The 23,282-nt window shown below is 45.9% G+C and overlaps 1 protein-coding gene across 1 annotated transcript in view; it reads right to left on the minus strand.

Annotated features, from left to right (window-relative positions):
- The window catches only part of TMTC1 (transmembrane O-mannosyltransferase targeting cadherins 1), a 150,054-nt gene that overhangs the window by 31,687 nt on the left and 95,085 nt on the right, over positions 1–23,282 (minus strand). The window contains exons 10-11 of the mRNA XM_052789800.1: positions 19,650–19,814; positions 10,202–10,315 (exon numbers count right to left, since the gene is read on the minus strand). Of these exons, the coding sequence (XP_052645760.1) occupies positions 10,202–10,315; positions 19,650–19,814 (279 nt within the window). The remainder of the gene's footprint in view (positions 1–10,201; positions 10,316–19,649; positions 19,815–23,282) is intronic.

A 23,282-nucleotide genomic window follows, 5' to 3' on the forward strand; every position in this document is an offset into this window, starting at 1 on the left:
ACAGACCTCCTCTCACCAGTCCTCCATACTGCAGGATGCCTCCCTCCTACCCGCTCTCGGCTCTCCTGGTGCCTGTGTGACCCTACCGCAACGCTCAACATCCATGAGGCTCACTTCAGCCAGATTAAGCCTGCAGAGTCAGGCCTTAATTACCCAAGCCCAATTACTTGCTGGCAGCATGGCAACTTGTTTTTAAGGCACGTTTTGTCCCATTTCAACACATACCATAATATTTTATTGGCATCATTTTGCCAACAAAAGTAAGAATGTTACGTGAATAATGTTTCATCTGTGCCAAATTTTTACACTGCCCGTTTTATATTTACTCTGGTATACTATTCCAAGCCAATTTTCCAATTTTAATATTACATCACACTCATTTTCACGTATTTATGTAAGTTCTCAATAAAGCTCTATGTCAGGTTGAATTAAAACTTGACTTGGTGTAATTCAGAGACCAGTCATCCTACAGGGAACAATCCTGTGCTGGCAACAACTCAGGCCATGGCCTCACTATAGCGTGGTACCTTGTTCCGAGAGCTGCTCTACATGATGTGGAGATGTGTAGGTCACAGAGCCAGATTCTATGTCTTTCTCAAAAAGACCTTCCATTTGTAGCATTTGAATTCCTTTTATAGAAGGAGAGATGATCCTGCAGTATTAAGCAGCAGCTGGTTTCTCTTGAAGAGTTTTAGTAGTTGCATCAATATTTCCTCAAAGGTAACACCCTTCAGCTTGGCAGAAGGTTTGTGGCAGGCTGGGATTTTTTACCTTTTTTTTTTTTTTTTTTTTTTCCAAAAAAACCCTGGAAATCCTGTTGAAAGTCAAGCAAGTGAGATCTAATGCTTCTGGGTTCCTTTGAAAGCCTCAGGCATAATCTTCTTCAGTGAAAGCATGACAAAGCAGCCAGGCTCCTGGCTTTACACAGCATGGCCCGGCACTGGATATTACATCATGCCCATTTCCAGCTATGAGGTGGTCCAGCTCAGGGCCTGACACAATGCTAGGAATAAGACAGGGAGCTATCCCATCCCAGCATGGTGCCGGGGGCTCTCAGAGCATCCCTGAGCAGCTCTGCAGGTCCCGTTAGGGTCCTCACTGGTGTTACACGGCCTGGCTCAGGTCCTGATGGAGGTCCCGCTCAAGCAGTCAGTGGGGGACATGCCTGATCACCAGTGCCTACAACTATTTCAGACACCCACCCGGGGTGTCCTCCCCCTGCTGCTGCTGAAGGGCGGGAGGGCCAGCCCACCTCAAACGTCTTCTACCGTCTAGTGGGCAGAAGTCACCCACATTTTGGGCCTGAGCACCTACAACGTGGATGCTGAGAGACGGTGCTCATCTCTGCCACATTTCCCACACGGCCTGAGACAAGTCTGTCTCTCAGGGTCTCCATGCCCCGTCACTAAAATGAGAGCAATGAAACTTCCCTGCCCCGTACTACTGCCTCTCCGCTCACAGCACAAGCCCTCTGCAGTGATGACAGCCTCCAGCTACGGTCAGTGGCCGGCACAGCGGGATCTTGATCTCAGCTGGGATCTCCAGAGGCCAATTCGGTACACACAGCAAGTGCTGAACTGCAGCCAGGGATCGGTGGAAGGGAGAAAGGCCCTGGCTGTATGGCTGCTCCCCCCGCCTGGCAGCCCAGCCGGCAGGAACAGCAGCTCATGGGCGCCCTGCCACCGACAAACTCTTTCACCAGTGTGAGCCTCCAAGGCTGATGGGCAGAGCACAGGGGATGGCAGTCGTGCTGTGCCCTAATATCAAGGGGAAACCCTCCAGGACAGAAACGTGAAAAAAAGAGAAGCTGAATAGATTTAATCTGTAAATTGACAAAAGCCCCATGAATTCTTTGAGCCTGGCATCCATTAAGAAAAAAAAAAAAAAACAACAAACCAAACATATCCAGGAGCATGCCATTTACAAAACAAACTTGTAGCACATTAAACAATATTACAATTTATGGATTTTCATTAAATTTTCAAACTTGGGCACGGGTGGAAGCTTAAGTGTTGAAGTTGCGGAGAAAAAAAGGATTTTAAGTCAAACAATGTCACAGCTAAATATGAATAAATAAAACGTTTCCTGCTAAACTCACATGTTCCCTGCAGTGCCAAGGCAACATGAGGTTATCAAACCGGGCTGCCTGCTTATGCTCTCACATAAGGAATTTATGCAGGATGCATCTAAGTCTTGAAAATCCCAGAAACCACTCAAGCCCAACAAACGACTAATAATTCATGACACGCCTGACTTACAGACAGCACAAATAGTACAGGCACCTCCAGAGAGCCCACAGAAACTAGAGGGACACCACAGCAAACAGGAGACCATCGGGTGAGTTCTTCAACCAAACTGTTACATGAGGGGATGAAATAACAACATATATCTCACCTAAGCAGATGGGGTGAAATCACGCCTGTCATCTCCCAAGGTTCACAGGTGCCGGAGGAAGCTGTACAGCCCCATACTGCCAACCGTGATCACGGCTGTCTCTGAGATGTCTGGGGGTTGCCTCAGTCTTTGGTGTAAATCAGAGCACTCCCATTACAGCACTGCCCAAATTGTTCAAAGGGGCCACTCAAAAGTCTGGGGATAAGCAGAGTGCCTCAACTACTCCTGCCAAGCCTTCACAGAAAGTCTCGAGGTTATCCTTGACAGACGTGCGCTGGGAACCAATTTTTCTGCTGACCCTTGGTAAGGACCAGTGAAAGCAAGTCTCTGATAATTTAGCACAACAATAACCAGCGCTACCTGGTCATTCTTTGAGCAAAGTTTTCATAAAGACAAGGACAGCAGGCTAGGGAAAAAGAAATGACTGTGGGAACGAGTAATTAATCCTTGGATTTGAGGTTCTCATTAGACAAAAGTGAAAAGTAGACTTGAAAACCAGCAAAATACAGCCATAAGTTTCTCTCTGCATAGCCTGCATAAAAATCAAAATAAATGCCTTGTCCCAATAAGACAACAGCTTTGCAGTTTTGTTAGGGAAGCATTTTCCATTCCCCAGATTTTCAGCACCAGTCCCCGATATGTAAGCAGTCAGAGCAACGACACAGTGTCTGAGGAAGGCTATAGAGCAGTCATTCTCATAGCTGATGGGGGCTCTTCTCCAAGAAGATGCATTTGAAAAGCCAGTAAGTCCCTGAAGGACAGTGTAGAAGGACCTGCACCCACGACTGAAGCCACGGTCTAGGAAGGGACACTGCCTGTAAATACCAGTGTCCAGGTGTAAGTTACACATATGTCTGTCCATCCCAGCAGGCACATCCAGCTTCCATCGCTGTCAATGCAGTTACACTGCACACATACTGCCTCTGCATCAGGGCTCATGGTTGCACTTACACCAGTTTGGGTTTTGAGTAAATAAAGGCTCATGCCTTGATTGGTTGATATTTGATCACTAAAAAGCAGAAAAACTGAGGAGAGGTGGAGCACACCCCAAAACAGGCAGGGATTAGCGCTTTATAGAGAACAGGTTCAAAAATAAATTACACTGGCTGAAGTAATTTGGCCATCATCCTATGCACTGTGTTGTAAAGGCCACTAAGTCTCTGATTCAAATTATCAGGCAGCCTTTTCAGCCATCAATTACTATTAAATCACTTAACAATTTTGTCTAGCTTCAGGACAGCCACAACATACATACACAAGAGCACCAACTACCCCAAAAGCCTATTGTCAAAGTGCGATTCAGAAGAACATTGCGCAAAGATGTTTCTGACTCCTTGGACACAATCTGCCTCAAGTCTGTAACATCCACTAACACAGGGTATTATGTGAAGTCTCTATGAAGATGTTTCACCAAATGCCTAACCAGAGGGGTTGCTCCAAGGGCCTGACCTAAGTAACATTAACTGTCAGAAGGACACTCACGGTTTCGGGAGGAAATGCAGCCCTGACACTTGCAGCGAAGCACTGCTGCACATTTTTGACTCACTGTAAAAACAGGCTAACAAATGGTGCTGGTATTTTAATTCTTTCCAGAAATAAATCACAGATGGTATCCAAGGCCACCTGCAGTCCACGCTGAGAGGCATTTTCAAGGCACACACACAGACACACACATACATAAAGGGCTATATGAACACAATTTTTTTACTGCATGGAGAGTGCAATTTAACTGAATTTAAACAACCCCAGATACTGTTGATTTAAGATATATAAAAACCCAGTGGGAAGGTGTGTGGGAAAGCTTAGCAAGAAACCTGAGTCTCCCTTACAGCATTAGGGCTTTATTTCTAAGTGGAGTAAGGAAAAAGAGCAGCCCTGCTTGCTCCTTTTCTACCCATTCCAGTGATATTATGAACCAATTTTATTCCCTCAGTGAGGGATATGGATATGGTACCCACACTGCTTCCTCCTCCCTCCTCCCCCATCTAGCCTGCATTTGAGTACCAAGTATACATAAGCATGATCACGTGACACTTCTTGATGCCACAAACCAGCATTCCCAGTTTTCATGCTGTGAGCAATGCCCTAAGCTGTATTATTTGCAAGCTCTGCAAGAGCTAAGACGACACATGTCGCAGCACCAAGAGTTTTCATACTGGTTCATCTGCCTCCTGGCCTACTCCCTCCTCTGTCTCAAGGCTGAGCACCAGAACAGCTCCTCAAGATGCAAAGAAAGCCAGCCCGAGGGTTCCTGCTTGCTGCCCAGAGGCTCCCTTCTCTGGAAGACGCCACAAGGGAGAATGGAGGTTTCTGCATGGCAGGCTGGTCCCCTTCCCACTCTGTTCGGTCAGCAGTGTTTGGCAGAGAAAGTCCAAGGGGAGCTTGTGGCTATGAACCTGTTGACGGACACGTACACACACAGGCACACTGCAGATGTGTACGCACTCTCATGTATGCACACCAGTGCATTTATGTACACAAACTCACAGTATTACACATATGGTGGATACTTCCTGCAGGACTCTCTACTATCAGGCATTACACTGATGGTAAGAGTCAGTTCACACACTTGCCCATGCCTCCGTTGGGAAAGAGCAACACCCCAGAGAGCAGTTCTGGGTTGCCCCGAGGTGCCCGATGCTTGCAGGGCCAGCCTGAATCTCTCTCTCTCCCCCCCCCAGTCTTACTGTCTGTATTTATTTCTTACCAGCACTTTTCCTTTTTTAGTCACCCAATCCCAGTTCATTTCTGTGACTTTCATCCAGCAAAAATCAGTTATGAAGAAATAATTCAGTTATGATTCAACCGTTTTGTATCATTTGATGGTCACAGCATCTGCCTTCACACAAAGATAACTCTTTCTCCCCCACTGTTAACTTAAACACAATACTCTACTGACATTTTTTAATTAAGAGCAAATCTATATGTTTTTATATCCAAAAGTGCAAACATGAATTTTTAGATGTTGAACTTCTGCCAAACACAGAAATGTAGCTTGAATAGCACAGAACTATTGTTAGCGCATTTATTCACCCAACTCCAGCAAGAAACCCAGCAACCTCCTTCAGCCCCACCCACTGTTGCTCACATCAATCTGCCTCCATGGGAAGCACAGCCCTGGCAACAAACACAGACGGTAAGACAGAGCTGATTTGGGAACTAAAATTTTGAATGAGTGCAACTGCAGCAGGGAAGGTGAATTCCCCCCCCCCGCCATTGTTAAAAGTGTTGTTAAAGACATAACAAATGTTCATCAAATGGGTTTTAAGGCTCTACTGTTTTTCTCTCTCTGCATGTCAGCTCATGTGCATTCCTGAGGAGGGATAAAACAGTCTTAACAGCAACATCAAGGAAGCAAGGCTGAGGAGAAGCAGGACAAAAGCTTGGTAACTATCAATAACAGCAAAAATGTCTTCATTAGCACATCAGAGCTGTTCTTCATATTTGCATGACGTTGCATGATCTCATATTCTCACTCAAACGCAAGAGCGGCAAGACAAGTTTTATTTTGGATAAGACCAGCACTGTTTGACTTCCAGGAGCAGGGGGTCTCTAAAATTCCTAGCAACAGCCACAAATCTGCAGCAGAAGCAGCAGCAAGAATGTTAAGGTCAGCTTTCAGAGTAGCCATGGTCAACTCACATCTCAGACTGAGTATTTCTGGCCTTTACTTTTTGCAGGAAAAAACCCCCAAGTATCTCCTGGGGTCACTACCATATGTCAGGCAAACCACTGAAGCAGTCTAATCCAGCAGTGTTTTTCTTGTTTTACTGAAGGTAAACTGAAAGGTTTATAACCCACTGCTACAACTGCAGAACGCCAGCTGTTCATCAAGTCTGCTTTACAGGTAACTCATCTTGCATCTCCAAAGGGCTCCGCTTCCATTCTCCTTTTAGGAACCCAACATACAGGAGGAGCTTTTCCTATGTACACAGAACTTTTTTTCTTTTCATTCTCCTCATCTCCAATTCAAATGTTGTTCTCCTTTTTTGCATTTCATTTCAGTTTTCATTTCCCCCACTCTTGGACAGCATGATTAGATTGCACTAATTACCTAAGTCAGGATGTTGTGTCACTGGCACCTGGGCTGTGGTGAGGAATGAGTTTTTTGACAGGCCCCTTGCAATGGCATCAACAGGTGGTTGTTGGGATCAGTTGCTGAGTTTGCCTTGGAAACCTGCCCTGCAGTTTCACTGTCAGAGAAAATACATTCTTCTCCTCCATCATTTATCTGCCCTGAAGTTAACAGCGATACACCAACACGTGTCAGCAGAGGATCCTGCCTACCTTTGAAAGCAGGAATGGGAGCAAGCGATTAAAGCACCGGGAATCAACTTTCCCAGGATTTAGTCTCAATTGCTATTATTTCACTACATAACCTGTGTGCACTTCAACATCCTTTCCCACAGCTATAGCTACAACATCACCTGCCTACTTCACAGGAGCAATGGCAACCTTTGTTTCGCTAAATAGCTACATGGCAACCGACACTTCTGGCAGAGAAGCAGCACGTAGAAACGCATCATTATGTTGGTGGAATGGTAATTGCAAGCGGTTCACGCAGCCGAGTGGGACTGACAGGATCACTTTTGTTTAGCAAACAGTTAGACTCATTCACCAGAGATCAAGCAGACCTACATTGTAATTTGGCACAAGCTTTAGAAGCGAGCTGGAATGATGGATGAGCCATCATCCACGTGCCTCAGACAAAGCCGGTCCAGGGCGACGCTGCTCTCCCTTTCCTACCTCCCAGGAGCTCCCTCCCGGGTGGCGGTGGTGGCAGCCCGTGTCCTTATTGACTCCATTTCCTTATTAATTCCCTTATTGATCTGCTCACTGCACGCTAGGCAGATATGATATTTTGATCTCCCATACTTCTGACGGTGCTGCTGCTGGATTGTGAAGCCTCTTGAGTAGCTTGCGTTTTCTGTAACCTGGGCAGTGTGGATCCACCCGGACTCACCCGGAAAGCAGACACCCAGTGAGGGGTACCTGGGGTAAATGAGGGAAGCTTGTTGTGTTAGTGCCTGAGCTGCCGGCCTGCCTACTCCCTGATGAGGAAATTCATAGAGTGAGTGGTGCCTCAGCTTCCCAGCTGTTCTTGCATTTTAAGGTCAGGCCAGTGGCCAAAAATACCCTGAACCATCAAAACCTGGTCAGAATATTACAGCTACTACTTCCTTCTAATTGTAGAGTAATTGATCTACAATCAGAGCAGCAATTGCACAGCTGGAGCCCGTGAGGATGGGTAAACAGCTTGGACATGAAATCTGTTCTTATCTGCAATACCAAAAAATAGGGTCTTCCACTATATCCACCATCATCTTGCCAGTCCCACATCCATCACCTTCTCCACCACTTCAACGCAGCCATCACGCATAGGCACCTGGCGGAGGCTGCAAGGCCTACACACAACCCCAGGCGCTTCAGAAGGGGCATGTCTGAGGGGAAAACACGGAATGTAATTCTCGACAGGAGAACACATTACACTTCTTACTTATGCTGGTTTATTGCTTATCACACGGCAATTTCCCTGCTACAGGCGTGGGAAGGGGTAAAAATAAGGAAAGCCTAAGTGCAGAGAGACAAGGTAGTGGGACCAAGTAATGCAGCTTCCCAATGATAGAGCCAGTGGGAGACTCCCGACTCCTGGTCTGCGCTACCGGATCAGATAGCAAACATGCAAGATGGGGACAGAGCCTCGCTTTTCAAAAGAGCCAACTAATCCTGAGGTTACTGAAGCAAGAGGAGCACAAGCACCAGCGTCACTGAGACACCAAGCACCTAGAGAAGGGCATGGTTGGTTCTGTGTGGCTCCAAGCCCCGAAAAGGCTTCGGATGCTCTATAAACAATACCATCAGCACAAACCGTGCTATCTAATAAAGTTGAGGAAATGTTTGCAGTCAGTTCTCAAAACAGACTCTTTCATAATTGAAATACTGCAGAGCAGAAGACAGCATTATAATTATAATAAATGGGTGCTGCTGAGTTAGAGAAGAGCAAAATCTTTTGTCAGCAAATCTCATTTACACAAGCAGAGGCAATGTCGGTAGAAGCAGTTACGTAACTCTGTGTACTAGCACGTTCGCTGCAGGGTTTGGATAATTTTTGTTAGTCCCTCTTCTTTTTAACTTGCAATGGGCTTTTCTGGTAAGTTGGAGAAAGTTCAGAGACTAGCTACAGGAACGACTGGAGGACTGCAAAAACTCGCATGACACCGAAAACGCCAGCAGCTATATCAGTGGGTTGTATCAAGCAGCAGGTTAAGGGAGGAGTTGATCACTCTATGGAAAACAGACTTTTGGTAATGGCACCTTCAGTGTGGCATTTAAAGGTGTAAACAAATCCAATGACTGAAAGCTGACGTTAAACAAATCAGACCAAAAATAAAGGAGGACTTTTCAACAGCCAAGGTAATTAACCTTCAGTACAATTTATTGATGGTTGTGCTGGATTTTCCATTCCTGGAAACATTAAAAAAATAGGATGGAGGTTTTTCTAAATGACTTCCTAAATGCCCAGCATGGTAAATGGTAAACCAGAACAGGATGCTGCTCAAAAAAGCTACAAATCACCTCCACCCAGGTTCAGGCCCTCCTCAGCGACAATGAAATCCTGTCCTCCCAGCTTAATCTGGGCGGGTTAGGAGCCCTTGGAGAGCCTTTCATATAACCCTGTCAGCTGGCCAGAAAACAAAACATAGATGTAATTTCTGGAGTTTCCTGCCACACCACGTGTCAGGAAAGAACATTTATTGCACCTCCTGATGTGCCCTATGGAACCGAGCTCTGCCCTTGCTGTCCATCAGAGCCACTCCTCACCTTGTCTGTCCTTCCCACACATGCTTTTATTCCCAAAGACATTATCTGCATCCTCCGTGTTTGCTTTTCCTTGCCACCCTCCCCTGCCCTTTTCCCTGCACCCATTCCCCTGAGGGGCCTGTCCCTTCTCCCAAGCCCCCAGGACCAGAGAGGAGAGGTTTGGGGAACTGGGGTAACCTGCTTACTGCACCGAGCACTGCCCGGGCAGCAGGGAGCAACTGAGGCCCCGGCTGAGCTGCACTAACAGCACCAGCAGGAGCAGCAAGCAGAGGGATGCTGCTTGCAGGGAGTAACCCCATCCGCGTGTGGTTGGGAGGGTCCTTCAGAGGTACCACGGGACATGTCCCATCTTACAGCCCAACCCTGGGCTCAGATTTACCATGCATCTATGGGCAAGGCAATTCACCCACCTGCTTCAGCTTCTCCCTGTACAAAACCACAGTAACGATATTTACCCTGTTACTGCACAGGAGCATTTTCAGGATCAATTAGTTTAGTGTTCATGCAAAGCTCTGTGGACAGAAGCCTCAATACAAGTAGTAAGTACTATTATTATTACTGCATTTCAGATGGCTACAGCACTGGCGTTTTCCAGGCATGCACCATTAACAATTTACTAAGATAAATGGCCCAGGAACCTGAAAATGCATTTATGACAACTACCTCCTGCTTACCAGCATACATTCAGCTGTGTAAAATACACCTCATTGCTCAATGTGTAGCTATGGTAACATTTCTATCTCATATATTGAAGTGTGCACACACACACACGTGCACACGTGGAGCTGGAGGGAAGCCAGGCTACCTCATTTAATCACACACAAACACCGAGCCAGGGAACTTTCCCAGCCTCTGAAAGCTGAGCTGCCCCCAGGAGCCAGGGGTGAGGAGCAGGCAACTCGCCCCATGCCTGGCAGGGAAGGGCTGGGCTAACAGCAGGCTGCACCGCACGGCCGCAGCCCCACTGGGCCCTTAAGGGACTTACTTGAGAGCAGTTTTGTAGTGGTAGATTGCCTCAACATTACGGCCCTGGTCTTTCAGGAAATTGGCGTAGTTGTAGTGCACCTTGGCGTTGTGGGGCAGGGTCTTCACTCCTGAGCTGCAAAGAGGAACAGAAGCAGGACGGTGTTAGCAGCCAGGTTACCCCACCTTCCCCAAGGTCCACCTTATTCTCACGGTCCCTTTATTCTGAAAAGTTTGCTCTGATTTTGAGCACCTTGTCACCTCCTGCGCACCCGTGCCAACACAACTCAAGTTACAACCCCAAGCTTGCCCCACGCACTGGTACACCACGTGCCCCAGGCGGACATAAATACGCAGCAGCAATTCAACTCGTCCTGGCCGCTGTCACCAACACCGCAACACTCCCTGTGGCCAGATGCTGTCGTATTTCAAAATCTGAATTATTAAATTGGAAGACTCTAAGGCTAATATTTAGAGGGAAAGCATACAGTACTTTCTGTAACACAGCCATAACAGGGTCCCTGCTTAAACCTGAGTGTCACGAAGCGCCTTATGAAAATCTTGATTTAAATCTGTCAGCTGCAGGTACCAGAAAGAAGGTCTCTTTTCCATGCGCATCAGCCACTAGAGGGGATGCATAGCATACTCTGAGCGCCGAGCCAGCACGTATGCACAGCTTAGTGCTGAGCAGAGCATGGCCAGGAGGTGAGGGCTAATGGGACTCTCACCCTTAGCTGGCAAGTTGTACGCTCTGGCATTAAAGCACATGACTGAGGACATGTGGCTGCACAGACACCCCATCCCTCCCGTCCTCTCCTGCCTCCTGTAGATTGTACTCAGCATTTGGAATTAATAATGAGGGCACAAAGACAAAAGAAGAGCAAGCATATGCTTATTTACCTGAAAGCACAGAAAGCAAGGTACACCTTGCACAGCTAGAGGAAATGCTGTTTCAAGGTTAAAGAGAGAAAGAAATCACAGGAGCACGTATGCCATGGAAACATTTCCTCTGCAAGAATCCAGAGAAGTCGGTACTCTGTTTAATGGGGGAATCCTTTCCAGCACATATATAGGGCTCTCTGAGGTAATGGGAAATAAGGATGGATGAATCTGTTCACGTAAAAGCAGACAAAGCGCTGTTTCTTGCTCACAAGCAGGTTCCTGCCAGCTGCTCTCTTTTCTCTCCCCAACATCTCTGACCCTCCTACCTCAGGTAGGAAAAGCAAAGACTAGGAAATTCCCAAGTCTTGTTACTTTGCCTTGTCTGTCTCTCCTGTTTAACTTTGGTGGGCATGGAAGTTAATCATAACGAGACAGGGTCGCACACAGCCCCACAGTAGGGTGCACACCCTCTCCCATGGGGCGAATGCACCCACAGCTGCAGAAACCCTTTGTCAGGGAATTCATTGTAAAATGGCTCTGGAGAATCGTAGTGGCAAACACGGTATATTTTTGGTTATCTGCAGCCAGTGGTATCAAGCATCGCTAATGCCTACTTGTGAAAGCTTCTAAAGCTTCGCCCACGGCTGCCTTACAGAGTTCAGCACAACACAGCCATGGTTTGCCTACTGAAATTAAAAATACACCTTGCATTTGGCTTCCTAATCATCAGGTATTTCCAAATTACTTACTGGGAGCACTACAGGAATAAGACATTTTGTGACTAATCGCTGAATTAAATCAGTTAATTGATGCTATTCTTAAGAGAATGATTTTCTATATTAGTTTTCACAAAGATATACTGCACCAGCAGCAAGTAATGTGTGACTGCTATGGCTGTGTTAATTTCCATTGGCCTTGGGAGCTATTAACTACACACTTACAACCTCTGGGCATTACGGGAATATTAATTCTTATACAGAGAGGGTTTCATTACATCAGCGCCAGCATTACAGGCAGACACACGGACAGGCACTCAAAACTGCTCCTCTCTCAGAGCTACGTGCAATAAGTTGCTGGCTCTGCTACAGTCCCTGCTGAAACAGAGCAAACTGAGTTAATGGTGAGGAGTACATTATATATGCACAAGTACTTCAGTTCTAATGAGATACGGTTTTAACAGTAAGATGCATATGTTTAAATATTTTAATTCTGGACTGTTTCCCTTTAAATAGAATTTATTATTAATCCTGCTGGTCCCATTTATTAAAACATCACTAATAAAGTTTCTTTCATCTGCATTCTTCTGCTAGAGGTGGGGGTGACACAGGAAAGGCAGAAATCGGTTTGGGTTCTTACGATGCTCTCTTCTGCATCACACCACTCGCGCTCCCTGACCTATTTATTCTCCTCGCATGGTTGGGGAGGGGGGTGTTTCATGTTGCAAATGCACATAGCAATGACTGAGGCTGCTTGGAGTCTCTGCGCTGTGGGAGGTAGTAGCAAACACAGCGCTGGACACGGAGGGGATTTTTTAGGAGAGTTTAGGCAAACACTCCTGCTAATTGATTCTTGACCAGCCAAGAACACTGTTTGCTCGTTGACAGAGGAAACAATAATGTCCACAATGAAAGCCAAGCAGGAAAGGGTGGAGTACAAATAACAAAGCAGAACACAATGTTTTTCCATTTCTGCTTCCCACAAGCCCCCAGTCTCTCACAATTTCAATCTAATTTTCCAATGTGCTTTTCCAAACTCTCCTATTTCCCTCTTCCCCAGCCCGGCACACACATGCCCTTCTGAAAACCTATGGCCACCGATCTGGCTCCAGCCAGAAACAAGCCTACCAAGATCAGACGTCACTTCTCCCGAGGATTTCCTTCCCTTTTGACTTCTACGACAGCAGTAAGCGACATAAATGGAAAATAAACAATAGGCAAACCCTTTTACGTAACGCTTCGTCTCCATGGAAAGGCAAAAGCCTATTAGCCATAAATCAGAGAAATAAAATACCACTGGTATTTTCCAACCTCAAATACCAGCATTGCCCAAATCCCACTTCAGTTGGGAAAAGTCTCTTGTGATCACCTCTGTTGTTTTCCTAAGTGCATGTTCTGCTCTGCGAAATGACTGGGTGCAGGGCAGAGGCTTCATTGATTTTCTATGATTTCCATATGAAAAGAGCTCAGTTTACAAGGGAATGAGGCCACTTCTGCCTCAGCAGGAGCCCTGGGAGACCAAGGGGTCTCCTCTGCTTTGGGCATCACTGTCATCAATAAAGGTTCTCTACAGCAAATTATTCTCTGGATGACACAAACAACCACTTCCCTTGGCCTCCTACCCATGTATTGATTTCACAGGTATCAATGTTGGGCCATATTAAACTGTTCTATAGAAGATGCTCAAAAAGCAACAGGCCTTGCTCTCCTCAGCCAAGCTAGCTTTCAGAATTAACAAAATAACACAGCAGTAAATGCCACCTTTGGGGCTGGGATGGTTTTTGCAAATTACTGAAGTCAGCAGACCTGTCTCGGGAGGGAAAACTGCTGACTAAGAAAGTGCCACTTTTATACAGTTCCTTTGCTGGTTACAACTGTGTTTCCAGGCACTGTCACAAACGTGGGCAGTGCATGCAGATGCTTTCTAGGAGCAACAGGAAACATGGCAGCTTGACAGACCTTGAAAAGGTCGGTTCAGCGGATGCAGAGGTTAGCCCACAGACCTCACCTCCCTCTCCCTGGCTTCAGACATCAACACTGACCGCGGCTGGAGCCTGCGGAGCCTTAGCTCCTGGCCTGTGCATTTGCTCTATACAGTAGTTCCTTACATATTTAACAAATAAGCCCTCCCTGCCCACCTGCCAATACAGTAAGACAAACTGCTTGGGGCTTCTAGAGATCTGTTGGAATAATATGCCTCAAATACCTAGATCTCTATATATTTGGCCACATCTTGTGGTTCATTTGCTTCTCATTTAGTCTTTGCACATATGCTTGTGCACCTATGTGTCAACGCATCATTTCCTCAGACACCAGCACCCTCCCGCACACTACTGCTTTCAGCCAAGACCCAGCAGGATTTCTGCATCCAGGAAACTTGGCCCCTGGGCTGGAGACTGAGAGTCAGGATGGTCCAGAGATGGTAACAGTGCTGCCACACAATGTCAAAGCAGGGTAAGCCTTGAGAATGGGACAAAATGGGGTACAAGCACAAAACTGGTACCATGCTCAGTATACAAACGTCCCCCGGACCAGTGTAGAAAAAGCGTGTATAGCAGAACAGGTCTTAGCCAAGGGAATCAAGACAGATCAACCCTGAAGAAACACATCCAAGCAAATGCAGGAATGGAAAGTAGAGGTGAAGGGAAAAAAGTAATAGGAGGGAAAAAGCAGTATTTAATTAAAGAAGCAACTGGAAAAAGAAGAATGAAGAACTAGGAATGGGAGTACAGATTCTCTCAGCACATACTTCTTAAAAAAAAAAAAAATTCAACACACAGAGACTACCAAGTAGGTTGATTTATGTCTCCTTTCCCACATCTACAGATTTGCTCTGTTTCCTTATTATTTTCCCTCATACTTCGTTACTGTTCCTTATCTCCTCCTCCTGCTCTGTCCTTTCTAATTTATTGCTGTTGCGCATGCCTCCATCCACTTCTCCCTCCTCTCCTCATCAGCCTATATATAGCCTCCTCCTTCTGCCCCAAAGAGGAGATCTCCCACTCCTGGGATGACATTATCTTCTTGCTATACTATTCTTCTTTTTCGTTTCCTTCCCATCAATAAGAAGAGTCCTACCATATTATAGATTCACGAGAGATGTATAACACCTATCAAAGAAAATCTTAAAAGGACAACAAGCAGGCCAATATGGTTAAACAGCATAGTAAAGACAACTATGAGAAATGAAAAATACCCTTTAAAAAGCAAACATCACAGCGACAGAAGAAAAGAGGAAAAGAGCATAAACTTCAGCAAGTTAAACATAAATGATAATTAGGCAGACCAAAAGAGATTTAAGGAAAAACTTGCTAAAGCCATCAAAGCTAATAATGAAATACATCAGATACAGGAAACATGCCAAAGATCCCCTAAGGCAAATAGATGATGGAGGTCTAAAAGTAGTGCTTGAAGAAGAAAAGGCCACGGCAGAAAAGCTAAATGGATTATCTGCACCAGTGCTCACTACAGGAGAACTGAAGGAGGTTGCCACACGGGAGCCTTTCCTTACAGGGGCAAGTCCGAAGCACTGTCTCAAACTGAAGTGGCAGTAAAATAGGCTTTAAAACAAATCAACACCAAGAACAGTTATTAATACATTGGGCCTGGTAGTATGCATCCAAAGGAAATCAAACGTGAAGCTGCTATTAGCTGCACTATGTAGCTGTATTGGCTTTGTGTGGCAAGGTTTTGGTAGCGGGGGGGGTTACAGGGGTGGCTTCTGTAAGAAGCTGCTGGAAGCTTCCCCTGTGTTCGAGAGAGCCCATACCAGCCAGCTCTAAGACGGACCCGCCGCCGGCCAAGGCCGAGCCAATCAGCGATAGTGGTAACGCCTCTGTGATAACATTTTTAAGAAGGAAAAAAAGTTGGGACGGAGGCATTTCGGCAGCCGGAGAGAGGAGTGAGAACATGTAAGAGAAACAACCCTGCAGACCCCAGGTCAGTGCAGAAGGAGGGGGAGGAGGTGCTCCAGGCACTGGAGCAGAGATTCCCCTGCAGCCCGTGGGGAAGACCATGGTGAGGCAGGCTGTCCCCCTGCAGTCCATGGAGGTCCACGGTGGAGCAGATATCCACCTGCAGCCTGTGGAGGACCCCACACCGGAGCAGGTGGGTTCCTGAAGGAGGCTGTGACCCCGTGGGAAGCCCGCGCTGGAGCAGGCTCCTGGCAGGACCTGCGGATCTGTGGAGAGAGGAGCCCACGGAGCAGGTTTTCAGGCAGGACTTGTGACCCCGTGGGGGACCCACACTGGAGCAGTCTGTGCCTGAAGGACTGCACACCGTGGAAAGGACCCATGCTGGAGCAGTTCGTGAAGAACTGCAGCCCGTGGGAAGGACCCACGTTGGAGAAGTTCGTGGAGGACTGTCTCCTGTGGGTGGGACCCCACGCTGGAGCAGGGGAAGAGTGTGTGATGAGTCCTCCCCCTGAGGAGGATGAAGCGGCAGAAAATAACATGTGATGAACTGACCGTAAACCCCATCCCCGTCCCCCTGTGCCGCTGGGGGGTTGGTAGAGAATCCGGGAGTGAAGCTGTGCCCGGGAAGAAGGGAGGAGTGGAGGGAAGGTGTTCTGAGATTTGGTTTTATTTCTCATTACCCTACTCTGGTTGATTTGTAATAAATTGAGTTAAGTTTCCCCAAACTGAGTCTGTTTTGCCCGTGACAGTAATTGGTGAGTGATCTCTCCTGTCCTTATCTTGACCCACAAGCTCTTTGTTATATTTTCTCTCCCCTGTCCAGCTGAGAAGGAAGGGGAGTGATAGAATGGCTTTGGTGGGCACCTGGCATCCAGCCAGGGTTAACCCATCACAGTAGCCTATCATTTGGCACTAGAGAAATGGGAGGTGATGAACATGATATCATTTGGCTCCAGGGGAGAGATCTGGGGGGCAACAGACCAGCAAGTCTGATTTCCACTCCAGGTAATTTGGGGAAAACCGTAATAAAGGCTAGTTCTAGCAAAGTTCTGGATAACTACAATCCAACAGAGAAGAATTAACCTTGTATTTTGCAGAAAGAAGTTCGTTGGGCAGCTCTGTTGTTCTTTGATAAGACGCAACAGGTATGTGGTACTGAAACTATGGAAAGCTTTTATGAAAATCCAAATATAGCCCAGTCAGAATCACATACATCAATGTTGTGCACTTAAATGTTCAAAAAGGCTTTTGATAAAATCCCTCACTAAAGACTTCCAATTTCTTAAAGGCATCATGGAGTAAGAGGGAAGGTCCTCTCCTGAATCAACACCTAGTTGAAAGACAGCAAGCAAAGAGCACAAGTATGTGAACAGTTTCTACAACTGGAGAAGACTGCAAGCAGGGCTCCCAAGACACATGCAGTGGCATCTGAGCTGCCTCATGTGTTCACAAAGGATCTTGAAAAGGGAGCAAACAGGGAGGCAACACGTTTGCTGATAACACCGATGTGAATTACACTGCAGGAATTAAAGCTAACCACAAACTGTTGTAAAAGGATCTCACGGTATTGAAGGCTGGGCAAGAAGGTGGCAGACGAAATGCAATTCTGGTACAGGCACAAGTATCAGAGAGTGTGTACACAGACACACACTCTAAATCTGCGTAAATCTGCACACAGATTGATGTCTATAAATCAGACAATTCCACTCACAATAGGTGCCTTGGAGTTTGTGTGGACAGTGCTCTGAAAATAACACCCAGTGCTTAGGAGAGGTCACAAAAGTCAGGTGGAAGATCAGGGATTAGTAGGAGAAGAGAACAAAAACCAGAAAGCAGTCCTACATTACTGTGCTGCACGTATCTCTTGAAAGGTGATTCTGCTCTCCTTCTCAAAAGGACAGATTAGAGTTTGAAAGCATCCAGCGAAGACTGTCAAGCAGGATCAGAAATGCAGAACAGCTTCCATATGAGGAGAGTTCAAAACCGGCAGACTTCAGCATGAAAAAGAGACAGCCTTTGGTGAGGGCATGAGGGTAAAGGCATGGAAGGCAGAGGACAAGTGACAAGCTGATGGTTACTCACTCATTATTCAGAACACCAGAACTAGGGGTCACCAAACAAGATGATCAGGCAGAAGGCTCACAGGACACAGAAGGTAAATCTTAGTGTGCACACTGTGTAATTTAACAACAGAGCCCAGCGCACAGGATACTGTAGAAGCCAAAACTATAAATAGATTTGAAAAAGCAGTCAGAGACATTAATGGAAGAAAAGTCCGTCAGTGGCTGTTAAAAGCAAAAAAAGCAAGTAACTCCGGACTCAGGAAGTCTTTAAACTGCAGATTACTGCAAGCTGGGAAAGGACTGGAGAGAAGCATCGCTGTTGCTGGCCCTGTTCCTACATTGCTTTTCTAGGCATCTGCTCCTGATTGCTCTCAGGATTGCTCACAATACAAGGTGACCCAGCAGGAGCACACCTACATTCTTGCCTTCTCCTCAAACGCCCAGGGCAGATCTCTCTCCCGGAATTGTCCCCGAAAGACCTGAACTGAAGAGTGAGCCAGCTTGACCCAAGCCACCGAGCCCTGTGTACTACCCTGGGCAACACCAAATCCCTACCTTGAGGCAAGGTATATTAGCTCCACCTCAGTGCTGCATTGAAGCAGTGGCACAGTTTCTGAATTTGGGCTGGCTGATGGTCACCCTGCTTTGAACAGAGGTAGGATGAACAGAAGTCCGTTTGCATCTAACTAAGCAGACATAACCTTATCCTTCTCTTCTGCAACAGACCCCCTGACACCCCATATCATCCCAAGAGTGCTCCTTAGTAGGAGGAGATGTCCTCCTGTCACCTGCTCCATTTCGACTTCATTGATCTTAAACACCCACTGTTGTGGGTCACCACAACTGTATACAACGTGATACCAGGTGATGCCTGCAACTCGGCATATGGAATTGCCATCTTCCCACCCCCCTTTCAACAAGAGAGTCATCCAACTTGGAAAGGCGTCCGGCTTTCCTCCAAGCGGCCACCGTTAGCCAGAAGGGTTTGGACTGGAGGTGTGCTTCACAGGGATCGCTGCGCGAGCCCAGACCGGTCACCATGGCTGCTTTTGTTTGAACACCAAACAGCGTTTCAGGGTGATGGGCAATGAATCATGTCACAGCAAAGAAACCCCTATTCCAGATTTTTCTGAAAAAAAATCTCACTAACAGAGCTCCAACCACCCCAACAGTGTTTCCTGAAGACTGAACGGTACACATAAAAAATAATTCCATACTCTTCAGTGCTGCATAAATTAAACTTTGCTCTGGCCAATAAGTTAGAAAATAAAGCTAAGCAACCTGTGTGCAGATCACCTGCATTTCTGCAATTACTTCACAATTAGACAACTGCTGAAAGCAGCTGGAGGCAAATGCAATACATTTGCTAGCAAAACACAAAATGAAACAGTCTGTTTCAGTGCAAAAAAATACATAAATGAGGTTGTAAAGAGAGCTGTCTGGCAAAGAGTAATCAAATAAAATGAAATATGGTACATTAAGTTTGGCACTTCATGGCATTTCATTTTTGTCATTAAGAACATCACTAAAGAAAATTCAATATATTCAATACCGTTACTATGGTGTTCTGGAGGGTTGCAACGAACTTTTCCTATGTCTTTAAAAAGGAAAGTGTTAGATTATTGGTAAATCTAAAGAACTGAAGTTATTTAAAAACAGCATGTCTTAAAAATGTGATTGCCAGAACCAAAGTTTGTGCATAAGCATATAAAGTGCTGACATCAGTTTTTGCACAGTTGCCAGAAAACAGAAAGTAGGTGTTATTTTATAATAATCAAAATGTTAATCACAGCAATGCATCAACAGCAGGACTTTTGCTAAAGAAAACTATTCCATCTAACAAACTTATTTTAAACAACAGAAAAATGCAAGTAGTCTTCTGTGGTCACTCATACCTGAAAAGGGATTCTCGTGACAGCCAGATTTCGTTCTGTTTCACGGTCTTCCAAGAGAAGAGCAGCAGCAGTAAAGCGAAGAGGGTCAGAACAGTAATTCTCCATTTATTTAACCATGTAGACAGCTTTTTTAGACCGTGGACAAAAAGGATGCAGTACCCCATACTGGGAAGAAAAAAAAAGAAAAAAGAAAAGGTACCAAAAGTTATATTCCAGTACTCTGATTTATATACAAGACCATTCAGTATTGCATTTATTACACAATTACAGGCTTTTTGGACTAATTATATTTTCCAGGCTAACAAACTCCAATTCAACAGCAGTTTTCCTCAAGTCACCACACAATTGTCAAATTAAACTAAATGATAGACCTGGATGCCAGAAGTACAGCAGCGTACATAATACCACCCAGCATAAGGGTAGTTTACATCAGCCTGCGGAAGGCAGCTGCTTTTCTGAACAGCAAGCTAAGAAAGCATCATGTAATAACAGTAATATTGAGCACTACTGGAGCAGCATGGAAGTGAAAAGCATTTTAACACAGGGAAGCCTCTAAACAACCCCAGCGCTGGCCGCTATTAATTCTAGTTTACAAACTGCGAAGCTGAGGTGGGAGAGCGAGTGTTGTAGCCAACACCGCAGCAGGAGCGGGTGCCAGAGGCCACGTCAAAAGGCAGGAGTCCCTGCCTGGGTCTTGCACATCTACATCAGGGCCAGCCCGTCCCTTCCAGTGCCCGGTCCAGAACAGCTGAGATGCGCTAGCAGAGCTTCTGCTGCCCTTCCATGAAACCACACACAGTCTTCTCCAGCGCCCAGCCTCGTAGCACTTTCATGGCTCTCTCCGCGCATAACTACTGAGGCATTTTCTGTGAACTGTGTTTTGCACTGAAGTCTTATTCGTGTATAACTTTAAATCAATTCAGTAATTATTTACCTTAATTCAAGCGTTATGTTAATTCTTCCAATGATGCCCCTCTGAGTTGGAAATGGAGTGCTTTCAGTTGCTGTACTTAGTACACCGCTAATTCTACTTGGCATTTTTAAAAAGGAATTTCAATTCCTACTGCTCGAGGAATTTCATTAGCTTATCTATAACTCTTCAATGCGGTTACTTAGCACCTGATTTAGTTTCAGACTTAAAAGCTATCATAGTCCAGGCAGCTCTCCCTGAAGAAAAATGGGAGCAGAAGGACCTGGAATAACACTTGGGGACCACCAATACACAGAGACAGAAGAGCAGCCCTCCCCAGACACTGGCACACTTTTTGAACCCCAGATGAATCCCACACTTGAACACAGGCAGGCTGGAGGCAGACAGTGCATCACACCTGCCCGCGCTCCAGCCGGAGATCTACAGGCTTTCCTGGTCTGTACAGAGACGTCCAAGCAACTTCCCTGTGAGGCCGCTACAAGGTAAGAAAAACTAAGAACACAGTTCCCTTGTCAGAGGTGACCTTGCAAGCAAGCACATCATATAGCAAAAGCCAATCTGGAAATCAGAAAAACGTCCCATCTTCGAGGAGCTGTGAGCGTGCTTCTCAGCACAGTTTCTCTGCCCTCTTGGAGGGCTGGGCACATTGCTATTGCCTGGGATGCCTAAGGATGGAGAGGGACAATAATTCCTCATTTTACTGAGGAAAATGTGCCTCTGTTGAATGCAGTGATCAGCACCAGGCAGTGGTGCTATCTCTGGCACAGTACAGGTGCCATATAGGACACAGAGAGGTATAGACATAGGGGGCAAATCCAGAGACATCATCAGATCTGGTGATCATTCAAAACTTCTTCACTGCTGTTTCAGAGTTTTTCAGAAGTGGGTATCTTTTTTTTTTTTTTTCTTTTTTTTCCACTTAACTATGCTTGCATTTTGCTGCAGCACATTTCTTATGGTACTTGCACTGTTTTTTCCATGAATTCTTTGGCACACATATGTTTATTGCACCTACATTAACTGCAAGCAGACACTTAGAGCTACAAACTGAGATGCTGGTGCCAAACAATCCAGCCTTTATAGCTATTGAACCCTACTTTAAAACCTCTGAGAAGCTAATCTCGGTAATAAGCCCTCCCTTTCCAATAAGAAATGCCTCAAAAACCTGCAGACGGTTTTCACTCTGTTATTTTGCCTTTCAGCAATTTCATCCTTCCCTTGGAATTAATTATCCGACATAAACATTATTTAATTGCTTTAGCACAAGGCCATTTTCAAAAGAATTTCCCTACACCTTCACATTTCAAGAACAGGCTTTTTCTAACAGACTCGTGAATGCATCCAGAAAACAAAAAATGCAAACATCAATGTTTTGTTATTTATGTCAAACCGCACACTAGCTATTGGGAATTTCTGCCTTAGCAGCAACACTCAGTCTGCTTGTCCGGGGCACAGCCAGCACCCCATTACAGCTTACACAGCCACCGCAAAGGTGCTGCTTCCAGGCGTTATTCTCAAACATCTGCAGTGCATTGCCACAATAGTTACAGAGAGATGCTGGGTGGTACAGAGAACTAAGGGTTCATCTCAGACTGCAGCTCCCATCCCAGCTGCATTGGCAATGACACAGTACAGGTATGTAGCAGTGCCCAGCTCCACATGGCACTTTCCCTTGGCAGCCCCCAAAGTACTTTGTAAGGGAGGTCCACTGCAGTTTTCCTCTTACAGAGCAGGAACCTGAAACATGGCAATAAAGTGACTTGCTCTGCCGACAGGGGACTGGCAAACAAGGCACTGAACCTGCAGTCCAGGGGTCTACCCACAACACGGGAGTATGCAATGGAAACTAAGGTATCTTGCTGGAAAGCCCACAGGACTCCCTGAGAGATAAACAGGTAAGTAACCCAAAGGCTCTACATCCACACTCAGCAAGGCAGCAAGACTACAGAATTCAGCAGTAAGTACGACTACAGAGGGGAATGGGTTTCCAAATGGCTGCTGGAAGGGGATCGCGTAGCTAAAGTACCAGAACCCCAAACCGCAAAGCTGCTAAGGGTAAAGTTAAAGGAGTGATGTTAAAGAGGGCAGGCTTGAAGAATGATTTAGACTTTAATAAGAGATAACTGTGACAACATTAGGACTGAGTTGTAGTTGTGCCACAATTATAGCCTAACTAGCCTACAGTCAATGTACCTGCACTATAAAGTGCACAGAAACCCAAAAGAAAGGAAAAGGAGTAAAAGGATCAGAAACCATGAAGTAGGTGAACACTTATTTTCAGAACCTGGTTAAGTTTGGCTTAAAACTTCAGACAATTTCCTGCCACAGATCATCAAGGAAAGGGTGGGGAGCACATGCCCACATTATCTTGTCAGGGATCTGTCAGTGCAGATGTCAGGTGGAGTTGCATCTTTTTGCACGGCTTTTTTTATGCTATGGTCATTTCAAGCCCATCCCCTGGCTGAGGGCAGATGTTACATTCCTGGCTGCAGGTCTTCTGCAGGCCAAGGACTCCCAAAGCACAGAAAGCACTCATGTGTCCTTTGCCAACAGGGAAAGCATGTGTGTTTGTGATTTCATGCCACAAATCGTTTGCAAAACAACAAGTCCCTGCAACATCCCCAAAGCTATTATCCTTAGTAATTTTTGCATCTCTCTTTACATTTCTACCTGAAGGCCAAATAATTATGGCGAAATCAGGG

The sequence above is a fragment of the Harpia harpyja genome, chromosome 6, assembly GCF_026419915.1.
Source record: "Harpia harpyja isolate bHarHar1 chromosome 6, bHarHar1 primary haplotype, whole genome shotgun sequence".
In the NCBI taxonomy this organism is placed as follows: Eukaryota; Metazoa; Chordata; class Aves; order Accipitriformes; family Accipitridae; genus Harpia; species Harpia harpyja.